The sequence below is a fragment of the Pteropus medius genome, unplaced genomic scaffold, assembly GCF_902729225.1.
Source record: "Pteropus medius unplaced genomic scaffold, Ma_sr-lr_union100, whole genome shotgun sequence".
Classification (NCBI taxonomy): Eukaryota; Metazoa; Chordata; class Mammalia; order Chiroptera; family Pteropodidae; genus Pteropus; species Pteropus medius.
Window position 1 is genome coordinate 8,689,215 of NW_024349801.1, and position 20,390 is coordinate 8,709,604.

The 20,390-nt window shown below is 38.0% G+C and overlaps 1 protein-coding gene and 1 long non-coding RNA gene across 3 annotated transcripts in view; one reads left to right on the forward strand and one right to left on the reverse strand.

Moving 5' to 3' along the window:
• Positions 1–1,679: 1,679 nt before the first annotated feature.
• DYNLRB2 (dynein light chain roadblock-type 2) lies at positions 1,680–10,908 on the reverse strand. 2 transcript variants are annotated; one of them, XM_039888836.1, is made up of 4 exons: positions 10,584–10,718; positions 8,253–8,328; positions 2,670–2,837; positions 1,680–1,812 (listed from the first exon to the last, which is right to left on the reverse strand). In XM_039888836.1, exons 1-4 carry the CDS (start codon positions 10,584–10,586, stop codon positions 1,769–1,771), a joined length of 291 nt encoding a protein of 96 aa, XP_039744770.1. In that variant the 5' UTR covers positions 10,587–10,718; the 3' UTR covers positions 1,680–1,768. The 2 variants fall into 2 exon arrangements, with proteins under 2 accessions (XP_039744770.1, XP_039744769.1); XM_039888835.1 differs by lacking the exon at positions 8,253–8,328 and having other exon boundaries at positions 10,584–10,908.
• An 8,875-nt stretch (positions 10,909–19,783) lies between these two features.
• LOC120622990 (uncharacterized) overlaps positions 19,784–20,390 on the forward strand; it is a 106,028-nt gene continuing 105,421 nt past the window's right edge. Inside the window, exon 1 of the long non-coding RNA XR_005658613.1 lies at positions 19,784–19,944. This is a non-coding gene — a long non-coding RNA (uncharacterized LOC120622990). The remainder of the gene's footprint in view (positions 19,945–20,390) is intronic.

Sequence of the window (20,390 nt, forward strand, 5' to 3'; positions counted from 1 at the left end):
ATGTGTGATGGGCCAGTCTCCTCACCACCCCCGTAAGAGCCATTGTTGAGTAACAGGTGGTGGCAGCAGAAGCTAACACTGATTGAGCACTTGCTCTGGGTCAGGCACTTTAACTGCACAAGCTGATTCTCACCAACAAACCTTGCTTACAAATGGCAGAGCCAGAATAGGAAGAACCCAGGACTCGTGACTCCCAAACCTTTGTTTTTGGCCATCACTGAGTAGATGTCAGCCTGGAGTTCATTGCAGTTACCTGGAACGCATAACCAAAACATACACGTGTGGGCCCTGCCCCGCAGGAGTACTGGGTCTGCGGTGGGGCTCAGACATCTGTTGCATGAATAGGCTTGGTGATTTGACTTCAGCCTCCATGTTCTCTCTAAGCCTTAGGTGAGTTCCATCTGTGATCCATCTCCTGTCCCATCACCACTTGGAGAGTTAACCTTTTTAACCTGAGGGATTTGCTTCAGCCTTCCTTTCCTCTCAGGCCATCATCTGTTTGGGTTGGCCATGGTAGCCTCACAGGATGCAAACTGGGGCCATGGATGTGGCTGAACTGGGAAACTTACTATGCACCATTCCTCAGGTGTGGCTTGCTGCGGAGGCATTGCGGGAACTCAGGTGTGGACTCTTGTGCAGAGTGACTTGTGCCTTGTGACCAGCATCCTCTGGGGAGGGAGAGGGCAGAGGCATAGAGGAGGAATGGGCTGTGGCTGTATCTGTAATGTTTTCTTTCTTATTTTTTGGATGAATCTCAAGGAAATTGTGCAAGAGAAAAAAGTCAATTCCAATAGGCTATATACTAGATTATTACATAATCTTCTTGATATGACAAATTTACAGAAGTGGAGAACAGGTTAGTGGCTGCCGGGGTCAGCGCCAGGGGGTGCTACTCAAGGGCACCGTGGGGACCCTAGTGATGGAAACGTTCTGTGTCTAGACTGAGTCGGAGTCAATTTCCTGCTTGTGATACCGCACTGCGGTCTGAGAGGTGTTGCCATAGTGCGAAACTGGGGATCTGTTATTCCTTACAACTTCGTGTGAATCCTCAGTTACCTCAAAATAAAGAGCTCAGTTTAAAAAAGGATAGAAGGCAAACATGGCAAAATATTAACAGTTATTCTATATGGGTCTTGGAAATCTGTTATGTTTCTTGTATCATTTTTCATTGTTTTCTGAATGCTTAAAATATCTGGTGAAAATGAAACCCTAGAGTTACCTAGTCAGCTTCTGAAGTATGCCTTCTTGCCCAAGCCCCACCATTGGTCCCCTCAGGCCGGTGTGAGGGAAGCACGGTTCTGAGGAGCTTTGCAAGGGTTGGGAGGCGGTGCTCAGCTGTGCTTCGGACAGGGCTGAGAACCACCCTTCTGACCTCTTGCTGCCCCTCTTTAACCTGGGAGAACATCTAACATGCCTGGCCGGTAGCTCTGCAGTGCCCCAGTGAATTTCCCTGATATGTTAAGAAGTTGGGCAAAATTACACTTCTAAACTCATTCTTGGTGATGTTACTTCTAGACTCAAAGAGCCATAGGCTGTCTTCTCACTAGACGCCTTTTTGTGCAGTATAAGAGACCTGCATACCAGAATTTATTATATAGCTAAACCACAACTTCACATTCAAAAGGGACTAAATGAGACATATAGTTCAAATGTACAACCAGAAAAGAATGACCGAAAGATAAGTTAGATTAGAATAGAATCTTATTAATCATTAAAGAATGAAGTGTTTTCAACCCAGCGTCACAGGATGTACTTGGCCATAGCAGGGCTATTCACATGGATTCTGAATGACAATCAGAAGATATTCCTTATCTGTGGAAAGATATGGACAAAATTAAACCACTCTAAAAATTAAATTGATAAGTGATTATTGCAACTAAGCTGCTTTTCTCTTCGAAACACCACTTGGACCTTGTATGGACCAATGGTTTCCCACCTTGGTTGCCCATCAGAATCACCTGTTGAGCTTTCAAAAAATACCATTACCTGGGGCCCAGCTCCAGAGATTATGATTTCATTGGTCTGGGGTGGAGTCCAGGTATCAATCATTGTGCCTGTCAAACTCTCCAAGTGCTTCTAATGTGCAGCCAGCATGACAGCACAGGTGTAGCGAAAGCTTTAGTTTATGGGTAATTCTAATTTTACAGATGTACTACAATAGAGAAGTTTGTTTTAGACAAGATTTAGGAGCATGAGTCCTGTTTTACACTGACATATACCAACACCGTGAATGTAATTCCTTCAAGGAAGGAAGTATTTTTCGGTGTTTGCTGTCTTTTTGTAGGCCAGATGAATGTGAGCACCCCACAGGGGGAGTTTGAAACTCTCCAGCCCTGTGATCCATCCTCTACTTTATCCCCAGGACAGGCGACATTTCTTACACTCTTCAGAAAGTTTGTGTGCTAAGTCCACTTAACTTGAGACCTACATCTCCTAAATTTTTTATTACTACTAATAAATGTGATTTCCTCAAAGATCAAATTCATCACTAATGTTACAAAAATTTCAAGCCGGAATTTTCACATTCAGAAATCTGTCTTCATTATGTAATTGAAGAACATTATGTGCCATATTGCATATTAAAATCTATACTCCTTGTTCTTTGAAACAGAGCTTTTATGCCGTAAAGCAGAAAGATGCTTTGAATAGGAAACAAAATGCCAAATTACCTGGAGCTACCATGATTTCATGTTTCTTTGATCTGATCCTAAGAAAAGTTAGGTCGTTCTGAGGATCAATATCGCGGACTGTGCTCTTGGCTTTCACTGTCAGTTGATGAAGAAGACCTGCATATTGAACGGTTGTTGAGTTGTCCAAGGTTGTTCGGATCGGAATGCCTATTACGAGATTTAATTTTGGGTTAAAATTTTTTCTGATTATAAAAATAATATGCACATTGTAGAAATATTAGAAAATATTGATAACAGTGAAGAGGAAGAAAAAGTGATGGCTGACGTTATCCACTGGTAACGATTTTAATTTCCTTCTAATTGTTTTGTCTTTACATGGATTTTAAAATACAGTTGGCTCAAACTATAATTGCAAATTTTACTCTTGCCTTCATTTAAGTGACAGAATACAAGTTGTCCATGTTGGTGACAATGTCATCAGCATTATTTCGAATGGCTTATAGATGTTTTATGGATATATCATAATATAATCAATCCCCTATTGTTGGATTGTTAGGTATTGTGTTTTTGTTTTTGTAGCTAAGGGTGCGATGGACAAATCTTTTAGAAGTGGTTAATTCATTATTTCAGTACTAAGTTAACATATTACTACATGAAATGCATTCCCCCAAGTGTCCTAACCTACAGCGAGTCTGCTTTGAAATGCTTGGTCTGTGACATAGTGCTAGTTTTCTCTCCTGAGGCCAGAAATAGAAAGGGATATCACTGTACATGTTAGAGGGTATATCAAAAGGATTTTCTAAATTCCTTCACAACATCCGGTATTTTGCAAACCTTAAAATTTATAGTAGAAAATACAGCAACAAAGACATTGGATATGCTGAGCCCTTCCTGGTTTGCACTCATTCTTATTTTAAGCATTATTACATCTGGCTACTCGTGTGCTCTACTGTTCCATTACACGGGTTTAAAACAGTACCTATTAATTCAACTGGAAAAATATAGCCAGACAAATATGCAAGTATAATTCAGCTCAAATCAATCTAGCTCAATTCGGGCCACTTAAGTGGTTCAGTGCTTATTAAGTTACAGGTGCTCTACTAGGTATTTTACACATACTGTCTCTAATCAGGTGGCCTTCATATTATTATGAGAACTATCACATAGCCAGGGAATTCCAGGGATTTGGTTTGCATATGTATCTTTAACTTAGGAGAACAGATGAAGGTGAATTTTGGAATGCTGTCAAATTCTTCAGGTACCTGAAGTAAGGCCAATCAATAAAAGAGGCCAACATGGCTCTTTAAGAGTGGAACAGCATTACAAACTTAGTATTTTACCAGTTTTTCATGACACTCTTTGAGAGCCTCAATTCTGACTTTGAAACAGACTAATTTCTTTCTCTTTAAAACAAATTGTCATCTTCATAATAGTCTTGCTAAAACAATACAAGGACAGTATTTACAGGAAAACCGATTCAATAAATAAAGCTTTATATAAAACTTGTTAATTTCTGTATTATTATTTGTAGGCCACTTTTTCCCCAGAAGTCAGTTTTGTCTTTTACACCTGATGAAACATCACAAAGCATGTGTCTTTAACAAGCAGGAAAATGAAATGTAACAGGCACTCAACCTCGTAAGAGTACTTTTTGACGAATAGTTTCATTTTGCATCCTAAATAGTGACTACCTACAAAGTCTGCATTGCTCAAGGTCAAAACAAGAAATACAATCAGAATAAATTATTTAACATGTAGATGACAAGATTATGAATCAGATGCTCAGGCTTATTTAGTTAGTCTATTCATGGTCCACATCAATAAATAAAACAGGTAGCTTTTCTGAAGAGTAAATGCCCACTGTGGAAGCTCTTGGAGTTTCTTGTATCCCCTACAGACACTTGAACAAAATCAATCAACAAATATTTATGGAGCTCTTGCTTGGTACCATGCAAGGCAATTAAGAAATAATTTATTAAGAAGTAATTTTAGCACATGGTATAAAATTCACCTACTTCCCCTTCTGAGGGTTAACCACTGCTCCTGGTTTCTTTGGTATCCTTCCAGAGATGTCCTAAGTCTATTTAAGTATGTTGGTGTTTGTATTCTTTATTTTAATTGTATCATTCTCTATTCTACACCTAAATTTTTTTCACTTAATATACTTGGGAAATGGTTCCATTCAGTACACCTAGGGCCAGGTCATTCACGTTAATTGCTATGTAATATGGTGTCAAATGGATGCTTTGTAATATACATAACTAATGTAGCCTCCCGACAAGCATTTAGGATGTCCCCAGTTGTTGACTTTTACAAACAAGGCTACAGAATATGTCTTTGCGCACGCCATTTCACATTTGCATATAGGCATAGAATAAATTCATAAAATGGAACTTTTAGAACAAAAAGTATGAATTTGATATTGCTGGATTTATGGGACTACTTTAAAATATGACTCTACAATCCCAGTAAGCTTGTACTGTCTCACTGTACATTCATACTGTAGTTGGTAGGCTGTATTTCAAAAATAAAAGGAGTTAGCTGGATGGCTGATAAAAATCTAATGAAATTCAAATGATAGATTGTTAGAAATGTCAAGAATATTTAAAATTAAGAGCCTATGGAAAGCAGGCCTATATGTATATATAAATATAGGACAGATGTGACTGCCTGGGAAGCACATATATATTTACCAGTATCTAATTCAATGATCAGTGCTGTAATAGTGTAAACAATGGATGGTTTTATAAACGGGAAACCAATGTTAACAAAGAATCTAGTCTAATAAAAATCTAAACCACTCAGTGCTGGGCTAAATCGATTAGTCTTCTTTATTGTCAGAAATAGGAGGTCTATGTTTCAATAATGGTGAAATAAAAATACTCTATTTAACATGACATATGATGAAATCTCAATGTGTAAACATGGTAGCAGGCCTACTTAGCCACAAATAAAACCTGAAAATATGTTAAAATGATTTGTCTAGAATTAGTGGACTAAAAACACTAGCAGAGAACAAGAACATATAAACACCATCTTAGGTAAATATTTTCAGCATCAAATATCATGGGACTTCTGAAAGCTACAAAGGTGCACTATAATAAATGGCACTTTCATCTAAAATTGAGTAGGCTGTTGAAATGGAGTATTTTATTACATTCTGGTCACACAACTTATACCACATGCTGTTAACAAACATCCTTGTCATACACTCTGGTTATTAATAATTTGACTATAAAAATAAGCCCCTCATTTATATTTTTGGGAAAAAGGTTAATTTGGATTTCAGAAAAGTGCCCTGAATCCCAATACAACCTTATCCTAGTAGAGGTTAATTAGAAGAAGTTAATGGGTATTTAAAATAATATTTTGTTGCCTTTGGATTAGAAAAGTGTTGAGAAACCTCAGGAAAATAAAGTAAAAATCGCTTTTAATTCCACCACTCAGTGATAATCACCATAAAATATCCCTGCCTTTTCTTCCATATTTATTTTAAGTGTATATGTGTGTCTGGCTGTATTTATGATTAGAAAGTGCTAGTTACCGCTTTATTCCCTGATTTTTTCATGCAATATTGTGAGTAGTTTTCCATGACTCTATTTTAAATAGAGAAACAGTTCATCAAGTAACTATTACACGATTAATTTAAAATTTCTCTTATTCTTAGATTTACTTATTTGTCTGTTTATTTATCGTTATTCTATATGATTCCTCAGTGTGTATCCTTTGGACCTAAATCTTTTCTTTATCATTTCTTAGGGTAAATTCCTAGGAATGGAATTACAGATCAAAGAGTATGGATATTTTTCAGACATTTGGTGTGCATTGCCAAGATGATGTACTTTAGACGAAGAACTTCCAAAGTAACATATTAAATTAGTTGTCCTGGATGCCACAGGTGAATGGCCCTGTACTGGGTTGAATAGTGCCCCCTCCCAATTCAGAGCTCCCCTAAACCTCAGAATATGGCCTTATTTGGAAATAGGGTCTTTGCAGCTGTAATCAGATAAGAAAATTAGGCCACACTGGATTAAAGTGGACCCTAATCTAATGACTAGTGTCCTTAGAAGACAGAGACAGAGAGGAGAATTCCACATGACGATGGAGTCAGAGATTGGAGGGATGTGTCTACAAGTCGAGGAATGCCAAGGATTGCTGGAAACCATCAGAAGCTTGGAGACTGGTTAGGAAGGATCATCCTGCAGAGCCTTCAAAGACAGCTTGGCCCTGCTGACACCTTGATTTCAACTTCTAGCCTCTGGAACTGAGATAGAATAACTATCTAATTTTTAAGCCACTAAGAGTGTGGTACTTTGTTATGGCAGCCGAAGGAAATGGATAGAGGATCTCTGTGAAGTCACACAGATAACTGTTCATATTAGGGGGTGTGGCAGAGTTTATGCAATTATCTGGAACTAAAGTCAGTTCAAACAGAACAATGCACTAGGTTTGGACTGCTTCCTGAAAATATTAGGTATAGCTGACTTACCCATAAGGCTGATCTTAAATCCATGCCCTCCTGATCACTCTAGCTGGGTAAAATTATCATATTCATTTGGCATTGAGTTATTTTTAATTTAATTTTATTATTTTGTACATCAAATGTTTTATCTAATTAATACAAATCAATTAAAAATTCCCACGTTCTGAGAATTATTTATTTATAATTCTATTAAGTGTTGGGTATTGTGCCAGGCACTTGACAATGATTATTTCACTTATCACGATGATCAGTAAAGTCAGTTATTTTCCATTTTTAATGATGAGGGATTGAAGTTTAGAGTTTAAAGACTTTCAGTTGGTAGTCGTGCAATAAATATTTATTGATAGATTTACTCCAAAATGATAAGCCATGAGACTGTTGCCAAGCACTGAGTTGGCAATGTGCCAATCACATGGTTGTACCACGAATTATGTGAAGTCACTACTCTTATTTCGACGAATACTCTGGGATTAGTGGCACCTCTTGCCCTTACAAATGCCTGAATTAGCAGGGCAACCAGCAAGAGTCTTCAAGAGGTTGCCACCATAGCCGAGCATGAAGCAAGGTGCCAGAGAAGTGCTTTGTTGATTAATAGAGACTGTGGAGCGAGGGCAAATTTTTAGTATAATGCTACAGATTTCAGAGGTGGAAATGTATTGGTCCTTCTTAAACTATAACCACAAAGACTATACTATAAATTGCGTTACAGTTCTCAAAGATTTTATTACATATGATAAAGGAACAGTTTCATTTAAAATGAAGACTTCATAATGTCACAACAAAACCATACTGCCAACAATGATAGTCTCCCTACCTTCAATATATAAGTTTTATTGGTACTCCTGAAATGTTAGAAGAGAGTTACCAAAGCTTTAAAAATTAGACAATGTGTAGTGTTTCTCAGGAATATAGAGACATTTTTAGACATGTCTTATTCATATTTATATCCCTAGCTCTTAGCAGAATGCTTGGCAAGTAATAGATACTCAACAGATGTTTGATAAGTAAATGTTATAGCTAAAATATACAAAATATGCTTTTTATTTCAAAATCTAAGATGCTTGTCTTAAGGCTTGGCACAACAAACAGGTTCTTGGTTGGCTTCTGAATGTCCAGAAGGCAGCCCGTGACGAATTTACCTTCTGCATTTACAACCATCGTTCCAATAACCCCTTTATGGCTCTGTATCCTCTTTAGGGTTTCCTCCACCTCTGCCTGGAAGAGATCAGGATGGCCATTAACCAAAAGGATCTTCGTGGTGACCCCATTCCTAAAGAGAATTATGTTTAGAAAGACTCCTACACCCCTACCTCTTTAACCTACAGTACTGAATGCTCTAATCTCAGACGTTTAGAAGACAGCTTTGAAACTGTCAAATCTCATATACAAACCTTTATAAAACCGCAACACACAACCCTGAGAAATCTCTTGGACTGAACTCTTCTAGAGACAGAAAGTTTACTGCCCCACAAGAGTGCACTCCATTTTAATTTATATTTCGTGGGGAAGTATTCTTTACATTGGTCAGAAATCTTTCTGTATTCATTGATCTTTCCATATTCATATGAAAAATTCCTTTTCTACATTACAGTACTTTAAATATTTATAGAGCTGTATCATTGCCATCCTCTAAAAGTATCCTTTAATGAGAAATCTTATTTCCAGTCCCAAATGTTACCTAAGTGGGAGTTCAGATGATTAAGTTTAGGATATTTTGTCAAAACGTATTCCAGGATTCCAGGCTTCTCTTGATAGCTGTAGCCTGGGTCTCAGTGCAAGCTGAAAGTTCAGCCATGAACGTTTATGTTGGAACCCACTGGGGTTTAAACTCAGCTTTCAGAATGAATCTTATGCATAAACTATACTGTATCAGTGTTCTTTCCTTTTACAAATGCTAAAATCAAGAATAATCTTCAAACCTGCATATTGTTCCTGAGTATCACTGTATATTCTAAATTTAAACAATATTCTGTAGTCTCTTGATGAGAGTTTGGTATAATTTTTTTTCTTCCCAGCATCGTACAGGTGAACATTATGTTACTTTAGTCAAAAGGCAGTTTTTATTTGCATCTAATGTGCATGGGAAAACATTTCCTCCTTTCTTACCACTAAGGCAGTTGTTTTCTGAATTTCAGGCTTTTATATACTAGATTCATGATTTTTGCCATTATGAATACCATCTTTATTATTTATCTAGCTCTTTTTAAAAATTATCTCACTGCTAAAAGTTTAAATACATTTAAAAGGAAATCCTACATCACTACCACAAACGGAAACCTGGTATCATATGTCATAATCAGAAATAACCCTAAAAAAGGAGGGGAGGACATATTATTAAATTCTACCCTAATGAAGTCTCTGAGCTGAGAACTGTTCTTTAATGAAAAATTGAAATCATGAAGTGGTAACGGTATTAATAACCTAATAGTGCTAGAAACTTTCTCCTAGATATAAAGGCAGAAAAAAAAAAAAAGGAATAACTTTCTCACATGTGATTCACTCTGTGTTGGTATTTCTGAGCCACGTTATGTAGCAACTAATGTTTGCATGTCACTTTGGGAAACACTGCACTAAAGCATAATAGCTGTACAAGGGATCAATAATTTATTACATTTTTGCCATCTTTGAGACAATGTCCACAGCTCCTTACAACCACTGCCCTAGCTTATTTTTTTTCTCTTTTCTCTCCCAAACACCCCTCTCTGCTCTTCCCAGCCTCTCCCTCTCTTTCCCCATTGTGTTTTCCTTTCGCGATTTCTGAGTCCTCCTGCTATGATCTATTGATCCCCATACCCTTTTCATTCCTCTTAAAACTCTGCTTTAGCTTTGCTCTTTTTCAAACTTTCCCCGGTCTCCACTTTTCCTTTTCTTCCGTTTGTCTGTCTGCTATCACTTCTCTCTCTCTTCTCTCTCTTCTCTCTCTCTCTCTCTCTCTCTCTCTCTCCCATCTATCCTCTCTCCTTCCCGCTTTCTCTCTCTTTCTCCCTCTCTTGCCTTTCTTCTTTCCTTCTTTCTCTTTGTTTTCCTTTCTTCTCTCCTAATATCTCCTCCTCCGCTCTCCCCATTCCCTTGCGCTCCTGGTCCCATCTTTTTCTTCCCTCCAGGGTGATTTTTCTCTCCATCGCTCCCCTCCCCTTTTCAAACTTTCCTCTCTGCCGAGATCTCTCTCATCCCCCGCAGGATCTTTCATCCCTTCAATCTCTCTTTCTCAATATCTTCCCTCCCCAAGTATCACCCCCAGAAATCACCCCTCCAATTCCCCCCCGCCCAAGATAGCTTCACCATCTAGACATCTTCCCGTCTCCCTCTCATCCCTTCAGGATCTCCCTCTCGCTCCTCCAAGAAACTTCTGGAGCCCCCAGCCTTCGCCGCGGCTCCGGCGCTGGCGAGGCCTGGATCGATCTCGGGAGCGGGCAGCGAAGGCCTCGCCGATAGACGCCCTTGGAGCAGGACGAACACCCCAAATTTACCATCGCGCGGGCTGCGAGACTCTGGGCTCAGTCCGGCGGCACCTCTACCCGGGATGTCAACAACGCGTCTAGCCGTTGCTAGGAGACGGGGGAGGAAGTGACCTCCCGGAAGCGTCGGTGCCCGCGCCTGCGTGCGCAAGGGTCGGACCGCCGCCGGGACGGCTTTTCCGCCCTGCACTGGCCTGGCGCCTCCCGGCCGCCGTAGGCGGAGGTGTAGGCAGTGTCCCCGAGACCTCACCTGGGTTTCACCCAGTCTGCGGGGCGGTGGGGCCGAGGAGCGGAGAGGGGCATAGGCCGAGCTCCAGGTCATTCGTTCGTCCATTCATTCATTCATTCCTTGAGGTACGCATTAATGTAACAGCCACTTCCTCGTTCACGACCACCTACCACGTGCCAGGCTCTCCTCTGGGTCTAGGGTACATTCTGGCTGGGGAGGCAGACAGAATGCGACAAAGGAAGCAGTGCTCTCCAGGTGTGATACCTGCAGTGGAGCAGATACACAGGGGATGGGTTCCTCTGACTCCGAGTTTGGGCCACTTTAGACAGTAATAGACTCAGCTGCCTCGTGACACTCGGAGTACTTCCCTTCAGCTCTGCCATGCGCAGCGCTCTTAAGTGTGTTCCCGCGCCCGGCAAGGGGAGATTTTTATTAAAGAAGAAATAGATCTCAGCGTCGAATAGTACAAGCATATATATGTTCGCTACCTCCCTACCCCCGCAACAGTAGGGTAAGCTCCATATTACATTTTATGTTCTTACCTAGTTGTAGTACCCCCGTATTGTTTTTCACTCAGCTGAAGAGTTGCTACTTACCAGTATTTTTATTTACTCCGCTAGTATCTTTCTTTTGTGATCATTATTTATCAGCAGTTCTGAGTTGCCGAAAAATTTGCAGGTGGTAGTGCGGAGGTTCTACAAATTGCCCTACAAGAGAGCATTCCACTGGGTATTTAAGGAACTGAAGGAGGGAACAGAAGTTAAAGATCAATTAGGGTGGTCAGAAGTCACTTGACCTTTTGAAAGGCATCGATAATATCTTTGCAGCCTGGGAGGCAGAGACCAACTATTGTGTGAAAGGCGGCAGGACATTTTATGGCTGGAGATACAAAGTCCTGGGATTTGAAGACGGTGAACACTGATTACTAGATACGAGCTGTAGGTTGGGAATGTATCCCCATAGGGACCATGCTATGATGACTTTCTATAGTACTGATTCAGTTTGCACTCCATTTCCTGAAAGCAGCCTCACTTGTTAGGCATGCTTATTGTTAGGAATGTCAACTAGAATCTGAATGGGCCCTTGTCAGGGATGCTCCGAAAACAGTTTTGAACTTGGTGGTGGTTTTGGACTAGATGATTAGATGATCCATTTCAACATGGAGTCTTTCATTTTATGACATTTTGTACAGAAACACTCTGAGAAGCTCTAGCTCTGCTTCAGAAATCCCCCTGCCCCACCCAAGGGAGGAGATTCTGGTCACTGTCATTCTCTTTCTTCTCCAAGAAACTTGTGCTTCTTAAAAATCCAGGTCACAATAGCTAACTAGTCCCCCGTGTCACTCAATAACTGGAAATCCAACCAAGATGATTTGGATTGGACATGGAAGTCCAACCAAGATGATTTGAAGTAGACAGCTAAGATGGTGCGGGGGAGGGAGGGGAGTCTGGTGTGTGTGTGTGTGTGCACATATACAGATCTGGCTCTTGACTGGTTGCCTGTATCTACCATTTTAAGTACTAAAAGTATAGATATTTACAGTAATATTGGCTTAACAGTAAAATGATTAGGCTCTCTGGGTGTTTCTGATCAAGGAGATTCCTACTTGATTGTGTAGCCATTTGTTTTGCTTATAAAAAATCTGAGGCAGTGCACCATATCTGTCAATCAGCTTTAATGAAGGAACTGACTGCATATGCATGGAGTGTGAATCCCCTCATTTCTGGAGTCAGGGTGTCAAACTCGTTCAATAGCTGACAGCTTTGATTAGAGCAAAGAAAGACTACAGCATGAAAGGCACTGACAGGAGTACCCATCTGCTGAAAAAGTAATAAGAAGTAGCCAAACTGACTTCCAACCAGCAGTCAAGTTTGACTCACTATGCACAGGAAATCAATGGGGAGAACATGAGCCATTTTCTCAGTATCGATTTTCACTTCTAATTATTCCTTGGAGGTAGCTTGGTTTAATTTTTATGCCTTTTTTGGACTATAATGAATATCCAGAGCTGTGCTGTATAAAGTATCCTGGCAGTGTCCAACGTGTTCCCTACTCTGTCCTCAATACATGTAAATTATCCCTTTCCCTTCTTTTCTCATCTCCTGGCCCCTTCTTTTGACCCACAGTAAGTGCTAAATAACTTTGCATTTAAGTGAAAGAATTAATAAATAATACTTTTTGCAAGTACTCTGAAATGACCCCAACAATTCTTCCCACAATTTTGTCAAAATTAGATGATTTTCTTTTGAGGTCTCTTTTTCTCTTCGATAATTTGCTACCGCTCTCTGCTTAGCCTGAAGAACTTCAGGTAACTTGATAATCTTGAGTTTTCTCTTGGGATTTTTCTGTACCAGCGCACATATCTCTGGCATTCCTGCCTAGTTGGCAAATACTATAAACTGGGCTATGGAATATATTTTGTGCCCATTTTCTCATAAGATAAGGCATTGTTTGTCAACTTAAACAAGATCTAGAACTCTACTGGTTTCACTCCAGAAAGTACTAGATTCTTTGAAAATGTTCTTTAATAGTAAGACAGAATTAAAGGATGTCAATGATATCAGTAAGTATTCCACATAACTGACCTGATGCCATAGAATTACCTAATTATGGATTGAGGGTCTCATAAGATCAACCATTTGCTACTTATTAGGACAAAGGTACCCTCTAGGGTATTCTTTACAGAACTTAAGTGTAACATACGCATTTATTTCCTATAAGGGAATCCTGCCTCTTGGAATTATATGGTTTCCTAGAGCTCAGAATTTGGCATTATATGCAGCTAGGGTCGATGTTTCTAGGTGTTTCCTTTAGTAAAATTAATTCTCAAGGTGTTTGCTTCCTTATTTATAAAATAGGAAAGATAATATCTACCTTAGAGGGTCTATGTGATGTTTAAATGATGTCATATGGATAAAATGTCTGGATAATACCAGGTGCCCAATATGGATCATTTAACTGCATTTCTTTCCTATGTCTTCTTTTCTTTAGTCCATCCTTCTTTCTTCCCTCTGTTCCTTTCCCCGCTTTCATCTTCCTCATCTTTCGATTTCTCTAGCTTTTTCTTCACTACTTCCTTCCCCCATTTTTTTCCTCTCTCCCGTCTAACTACCTTATCTTTGACCTCCTTTTCCTTCATGCCCTCCCTGGGAAAAATATCCAGAATTTGTATTGTTGACTTTCTCACTAAAGAACACTTTTCCCTTTCTTATTCCCTTTGTCTTGTTATTCGCTTAGAATATTCATCGAATGTGATTCATCTACCTCTAATCTTATTTTTTTACAATTCCCATTTTTAAACTTCTAGCTCCAACAAGCAGTTCCCATATCAGTGCATCACACTCAGTAGGTATTCTCAGTATCTGAGATCTGAGGGCAAACCGTAAATATTTCCTCATCTGTTAATTTTGTTCAGAGAAAGGAGGACTGATGGGAGCAATAAATCCCAGGCCCTTACTGTACTTTCTTTTCTTTCTGATAATCTAGTTCCAAGGTCTCTGATTTACTTTTTTCAAGTGCTTTGATCTATTTAGTTTTAAAATTACTTTCACTGGTAGGTATAATACACACAAAAATTAGGTGTACAAAACAAAAGTTAGGTCAGTGAATTACTAACAGAAGTTAAGTGCATAAAACAAAATGTACAGTCAGTAAGTTACCACAACGTGAACTTTTATGTAACCTCAACCCGGCCAAGAGATAGAACACTGCCCATATTCCAGAAGCTTCCACGTGCAATTCCCAATTATTACTCTCACACTGTATGGTCTGAAAAGCCTCAAATATTTATTATTCAGCCCTTTAGTGAAAAATTTGCTGATGCCTGTTCTCTTTAGTCTTCAAAATACGTTCGATGATTGAAAACAAAAAATGTAATTTTGTTCAGGTTTTTCAAAGTATGCAAATGTAATATATAAAATAACTACAACATAAAGGGAGGAGGGTAAATAGGGTAAGCATCTTACATTCCACTTGAAGTATTCAAATATTATTTTAAGTAGACTGTGAAAAATGAGGTGTGTAATCCCTAGAGCAACCAATAAAAAAGTAGACAGATATAGTAAAACATCACAATAGACAAATTGAAATGGAATACTAAAAATTATTCAAATAATATAAAAGGAAAAGAGGCAAACAGTGGAATGGAAAAAAATGGAAAAATCTGAAAACCAATAATATTCTAGAATTACATCCTTATATATCAGTGATTACATTAAATATAAATAGTCTAAGCACACCAATTAAAAGGCAGAGATTGTCAGAATTAATTTAAAAAATGATCAGTGATTTCTGTTTCTGGAAAGATGAAGTAGATGCACTTTCCCCTGTTCTTCTCACTGAATATAACCAAAGATCTGGAAGTTATACAAATACAACCAGACCGTGAAGGATTGAGAGAATCAGATTGTCTAGGGACTCTGGGACCCAAAGAATGACATGATTGTAAGTTACCTGGGTTTCCTTTTTGTATTCCAGTCTTGGAGCTGAAGAAGCTGGTAGCCCAGAGCTGTCAACAGACACAGACATTCTAAAGATCCCCAACAAAAGCTTATTCTCTAGCTAAAATACCCGGAAAGGGACCACCAGCAAGATAGAAACTTAGGAAGTAACCACTCTTCTCCAGCCAAATGCCACAGAAAAAGACTAGCAGAGGCCAAGTGGAGAGTATAAACTTCTACTCTCAGCTTGCTATAACTCCCCAACCCCACACCAGCATGTTGTCAGAGAATGCTGAATAGGAAGTCGGTACTTTCATCCCACTCAGTGTTAATAGTTTCCTTCCCCACTCCATGCAGCAGTTTTAGTGAGGTCCATGTGGGGAGCCTGGATCGCTGCCCCCACTATAGCATATGAAGTTACACTAAATATAAACAGACCAAATACACCAATAAAAAGACAAAGATCATCATAGTGGATTAAAAAATGTAAACTAACTATATGATATCTACAAGTAGTTGACTTCAAAATAGATAACATATACATGTAGAAAATAAAAGGATAGAAAAGATATATCATGTAAACAATCCAAAGAAAGAGTGGTTATATTAATATCAGATAAATAGACCTCAGACCAAAGAAAATTGCTTGCTACAGAGAGAACAATAATGATAAAATGGTCACTCCACCAAGAAGGCATAGCAAATCTGAAAATGGGTGCACCAAACAACAAAGCTGCATACTAGGTAAAGCAAAAAATGATAGAATTAAAAGGAGAAGTAAACATTCTCAATGATAGGTGAAGACTCAATGCTCCTTTCTCAACAATTGATAGAAGAATCAGATAAAATCATCAGGGACAGAAAACTCACATCATCAAACAACAGGGTCTAGTTGACATAGAACACTCCAACCAGTGTCAGCAGAATCCATTTTCTTTTCAAGTCTCCATAGAGTATATACCAAGATAGACCACATTCTGGGCCATAAGGCAAACCTCAATAAATTTAAGACTTGAAATCATACAGAGTATGTGCTCCAACAATAGTAGAGTCAGGCTAGAAATCAGTAATGGAAAGATAATAGGAAAATCTCCAAACACTTGGAAAATTAACAACACATTTCTAAATAATCCATAAGTCACAGAGGAGATCTTAAGGGACATAAAAGAAATTACATAGAACTGAATGAAAATAAAAATACAGCATATCAAAATTGTGGGGTACAACTTAAAGCAGTGATGAGAGGAATTTATAGCACATCTTAAGGTGAGCCTGCACATAAAAAACTTAGAAAAAGAAGAGCAAAATAATCCCAAAGTAAGAAGAGTGTAAATTATAAAGATAAGAGCAAAAACCAAAATTTAAAACTGCACAAAAGTACAGAAAAATCAATGAAACAAAGAACTGGTTCTTTGAAAACAAAACTGACAAACCTCTAGCAATATGGACAAATACAAAAATAGGAAAAAACAAATTAGCAGTATCAAGAATAAATATGGAATGCCATACATACTCTACAGATATGAAAAAAGATAGAGAACACTATGAATAACTTTACATATATACAGTTGACAACTTCGATGAAATGGACCAATTCCTTAAAACTAGCCAACACAAAAATTCACCCAATCTGAAAGAGATAATTTGACTAGCCCTATACTATTAAAGATATCAAATTAATAATTGGAAAAATTCCCCAAAGAAATTTTCCCTGTATATTCACTAGAGAATTCTATGAAATGTTTGAAGAATAAGAAAATAGGGGAAAACTTTCCAATTTATTTTATGAAGTTAGCATTATCCTGACACCAAAACCAGAAAAAGACAGTACCCCCCTGTACCCCCCCCAAAAAAAAACAGAAGAAAAGGAAAGATGAAAACTATGGATCAATATCTTCCATGAATATATATGCAAAAATCTTTAACAAAATATTTGATAATAGTATTAGCAAAATATAGAAAGAATTGTGCACTATTACCACCTGGAGTTTATCCCAGGGATGCAAGGCTGGTTCATCATTCAAAAATCAGTCAATATAATCCATTATATTAACAGGCTAAAGAAGAAAAAATAATCACATTATTATATCAGTTCATGCAGAAGAATAATTTGGCAAAATTTAAAACTTGTGATTTAATAAAAACAGCAAACTAGGACTAAAAGGAAATATCCATAACTTCGTAAAGAGCATCTATTTAAAAAGCTACAGATAAAATACTTCATATTGAAAGACTAAATGCATTTCTCCTAAAATTGGGAACAAAGAAAGGATGTCTTCTCTCACTACTGCTGTTCAACATAGTACTGGAACTTTTAGCTAGTGCAATAAGGCACGAAAAGGACATAAAAGGCAAAGAGATGGAAATGAAATAAAACTTCTTATTTAGAGATGACATGATTGAGTATGTAGAAAATGCCAAGGAATCTTCAAAACAAGTAGAAATGAAAAATTTGGGTATAAATCTAACAAAACTTGCAAAAGACTTATATGCCAAAAACTACAAACTGCTGATTAAAGAAAATAAGAAGATCAAAATAAATGGGGGATGGCACTTCTTTCCAAAGTGACGTACAGGTGTAGCACAATTCCAGCCAAAATCCCAACAAGATCATTTATAGATATAGAGAAGATTATTCTAATATGTATATTGAAAATCAAAAGAAATATAATAGCTAAAACCATTCTTAAAAAGAAGAATAAAGTTGGAGATATCACTACTCAGTTTCAAGACCCATTATATAGCTATAGTAATCAAGACTGTGGTATTATTGGTGGAGGGATAAATACATAGATCAATGCAACAGAATAGAGGATCCTGAAATAGTCTCACAGAAATATACCTAACTGGTTTTTGACAAAGGTGCAGAAGTATTCAGTGTAGGAAGAATAGCTTTTTCATTAAATGAAATTATGGAGAAATTCAACATCCATAAACAAAACAAAACAAAACAAAAAATAAGAAACAAAACAAAAATCCTTGTCTTAACGCTCACACCTTATATACAGATTAAGATTGATCACAGACTTTAAAATGTAAAACTATAAAACTAAGAAAAACACATGAGAAAAATCTTTATACTTTAGAGTTAGGCTAAGAGTTCTTAGACTTATCACCAAGGCACAATACATAAAAGGAAACATTGATAAATTAAACTTCATTTAAGTTCAAAACTTTGTTCTCTGAAGACCCTGTTAAGAGCATAAAAGACTGGGAGCAAATATTTGCATGCTATGTATCTAATAAAAAGACATTTAGATATAATATTTAAATTTGTATCTAAATGGTAGACATTCCTCAAATAGTAAAAAGACAAAAGATCCAGTTAGAAAATGGGCAAAAGACATTTCACTGAAGAGGATGGCAACCGCGGATACACGGATGGCAACCAAGGACATACAAAAATGTTTAATATCATTAGCCATTAGGGAAATACAAATTAGAACCACAATGAGCTAGCACTGCACACCTCTTGGAATGGCTAAAATCAAAAATAGCAACCCTACTAAATACTGGTGAGGATGTGAAGAAACTGGATAACTTGTACATTGCAGTTTCATTTTATGTGGTTTTCTTTGTATTTATCCTGCTAAGAAATCATTGTGCATCTTGAAATTGTGGCTTGGTATCTTTTGTCAGTTTTGGAACGTTCTTATCCTGTGTTTTACCAGTTTCTAGTAATTTAAAAACCATTTAAAAATATGAATAAAGACTTTATATAAAGAAATTGGATGAAAAATCTTTACTTGTTATATTCTGTATGTCTATTCCCATCTACACAATTATAAGTATGATGATAAGTATATACACTGTTTCCCTTTTATTGCACCTTAATGATCTCTACCTGAGTCTTAGGATCTACTGGTTATCATTCAATACATGTTAGACTGATTTTGCTATAGTTTTATTTCCTAATTAAACCTATCTCAGGATGTAAGCAGATCTTTAAAAAACTAAAGATAATGACTTTTGGATGAGGAGCAGTCTGCTGACCTTTTATTAACACTTAATAATCTCTCATTTTTTTTTGTTAGCTGGGCATAGTTTTCAAGCACTTAAATGTGCCCTGTCTCATTTGCCTTCACAACGCCCTTAATTTAGTAGTTAGTTCCATTTTACAGTTGTAGTCTCTGAGGCAAAGAAGTCAAACAACAGAATGAGGATCCAGGGGGATAAATCTCATTTCTTACCAGTATGGAACATCCCAGGATGGCTCTGACTCCATATTTGAATGCCTATTGTATATTCTTCACGTTACTTAGATGTCCCTTTGCTCTTCTATTTCCAAAGTATTATAGTCTTTGCATGGACACCATAAGTAGCCTAGCCAGAAACAAAGTTAGACTCCCTTGTCTTCCTTCTGTGCTATTATGCAGGAATATCATAATTTTCCAGCTATCCCTGCATAATATTTGTTACCCACTTGGAAAGAGGGAAGAGTCTCAGCTCCCTCCCAGTTGACCTCTGCTTCATAACAGCACACCAGACGTCCCAGAAGGATCCCCTTTTCTAAATATTTTGTCTACCCCTTCTCTTGCAGCTGACTCAAGAATTGAGATGGATCGTCCGTGGATCCTAGAATGCCTCTGGAGATGGTGAAGAGATGGCTAAGCAGCATTGCCATGAACCTTGACTAGCAAGAAGCAGCTGTTCTTGTGGAATCTTGGGCCTTTCTTCTGATCACTTTCGGGATTAAGACAACAAGGTAAGTGAGGAAACAAAACAGGGTATTGAGGCACATGTTAGGAAGGCAAAGAAATGGAGATTATGTATTGAACTTCAGAGTCCTTTCCAAGGTAAGTCGTGCTTATAGAGATCAGTCATTTCTTCAATAATATTGATGGAGTATTTGAGCCAGAACTGTGGGGGATGCAGAGACTATAGCTGAGTAAAGAATTATCCCGCTTTCATGGTACCTAGAGCCTAGAGGAGGATTCGATTAATAAACAAGTAATTACAAAACTCTGCATCATGTTTCCCTATGGAAGAAGTATAGGTAGCAATTGAGGCACAGAGGAGGTCATCTTGACCCAGTGCCGGAGGGTCCTGGAAGGGTTCCTGGACCTGGTGATGTCTAAGCTGAGTCATAAAGGAGAATCTGACACTCATTAAATGCATAGGTGTGGCGGTAGAATAGAGGGAAAGCATGTA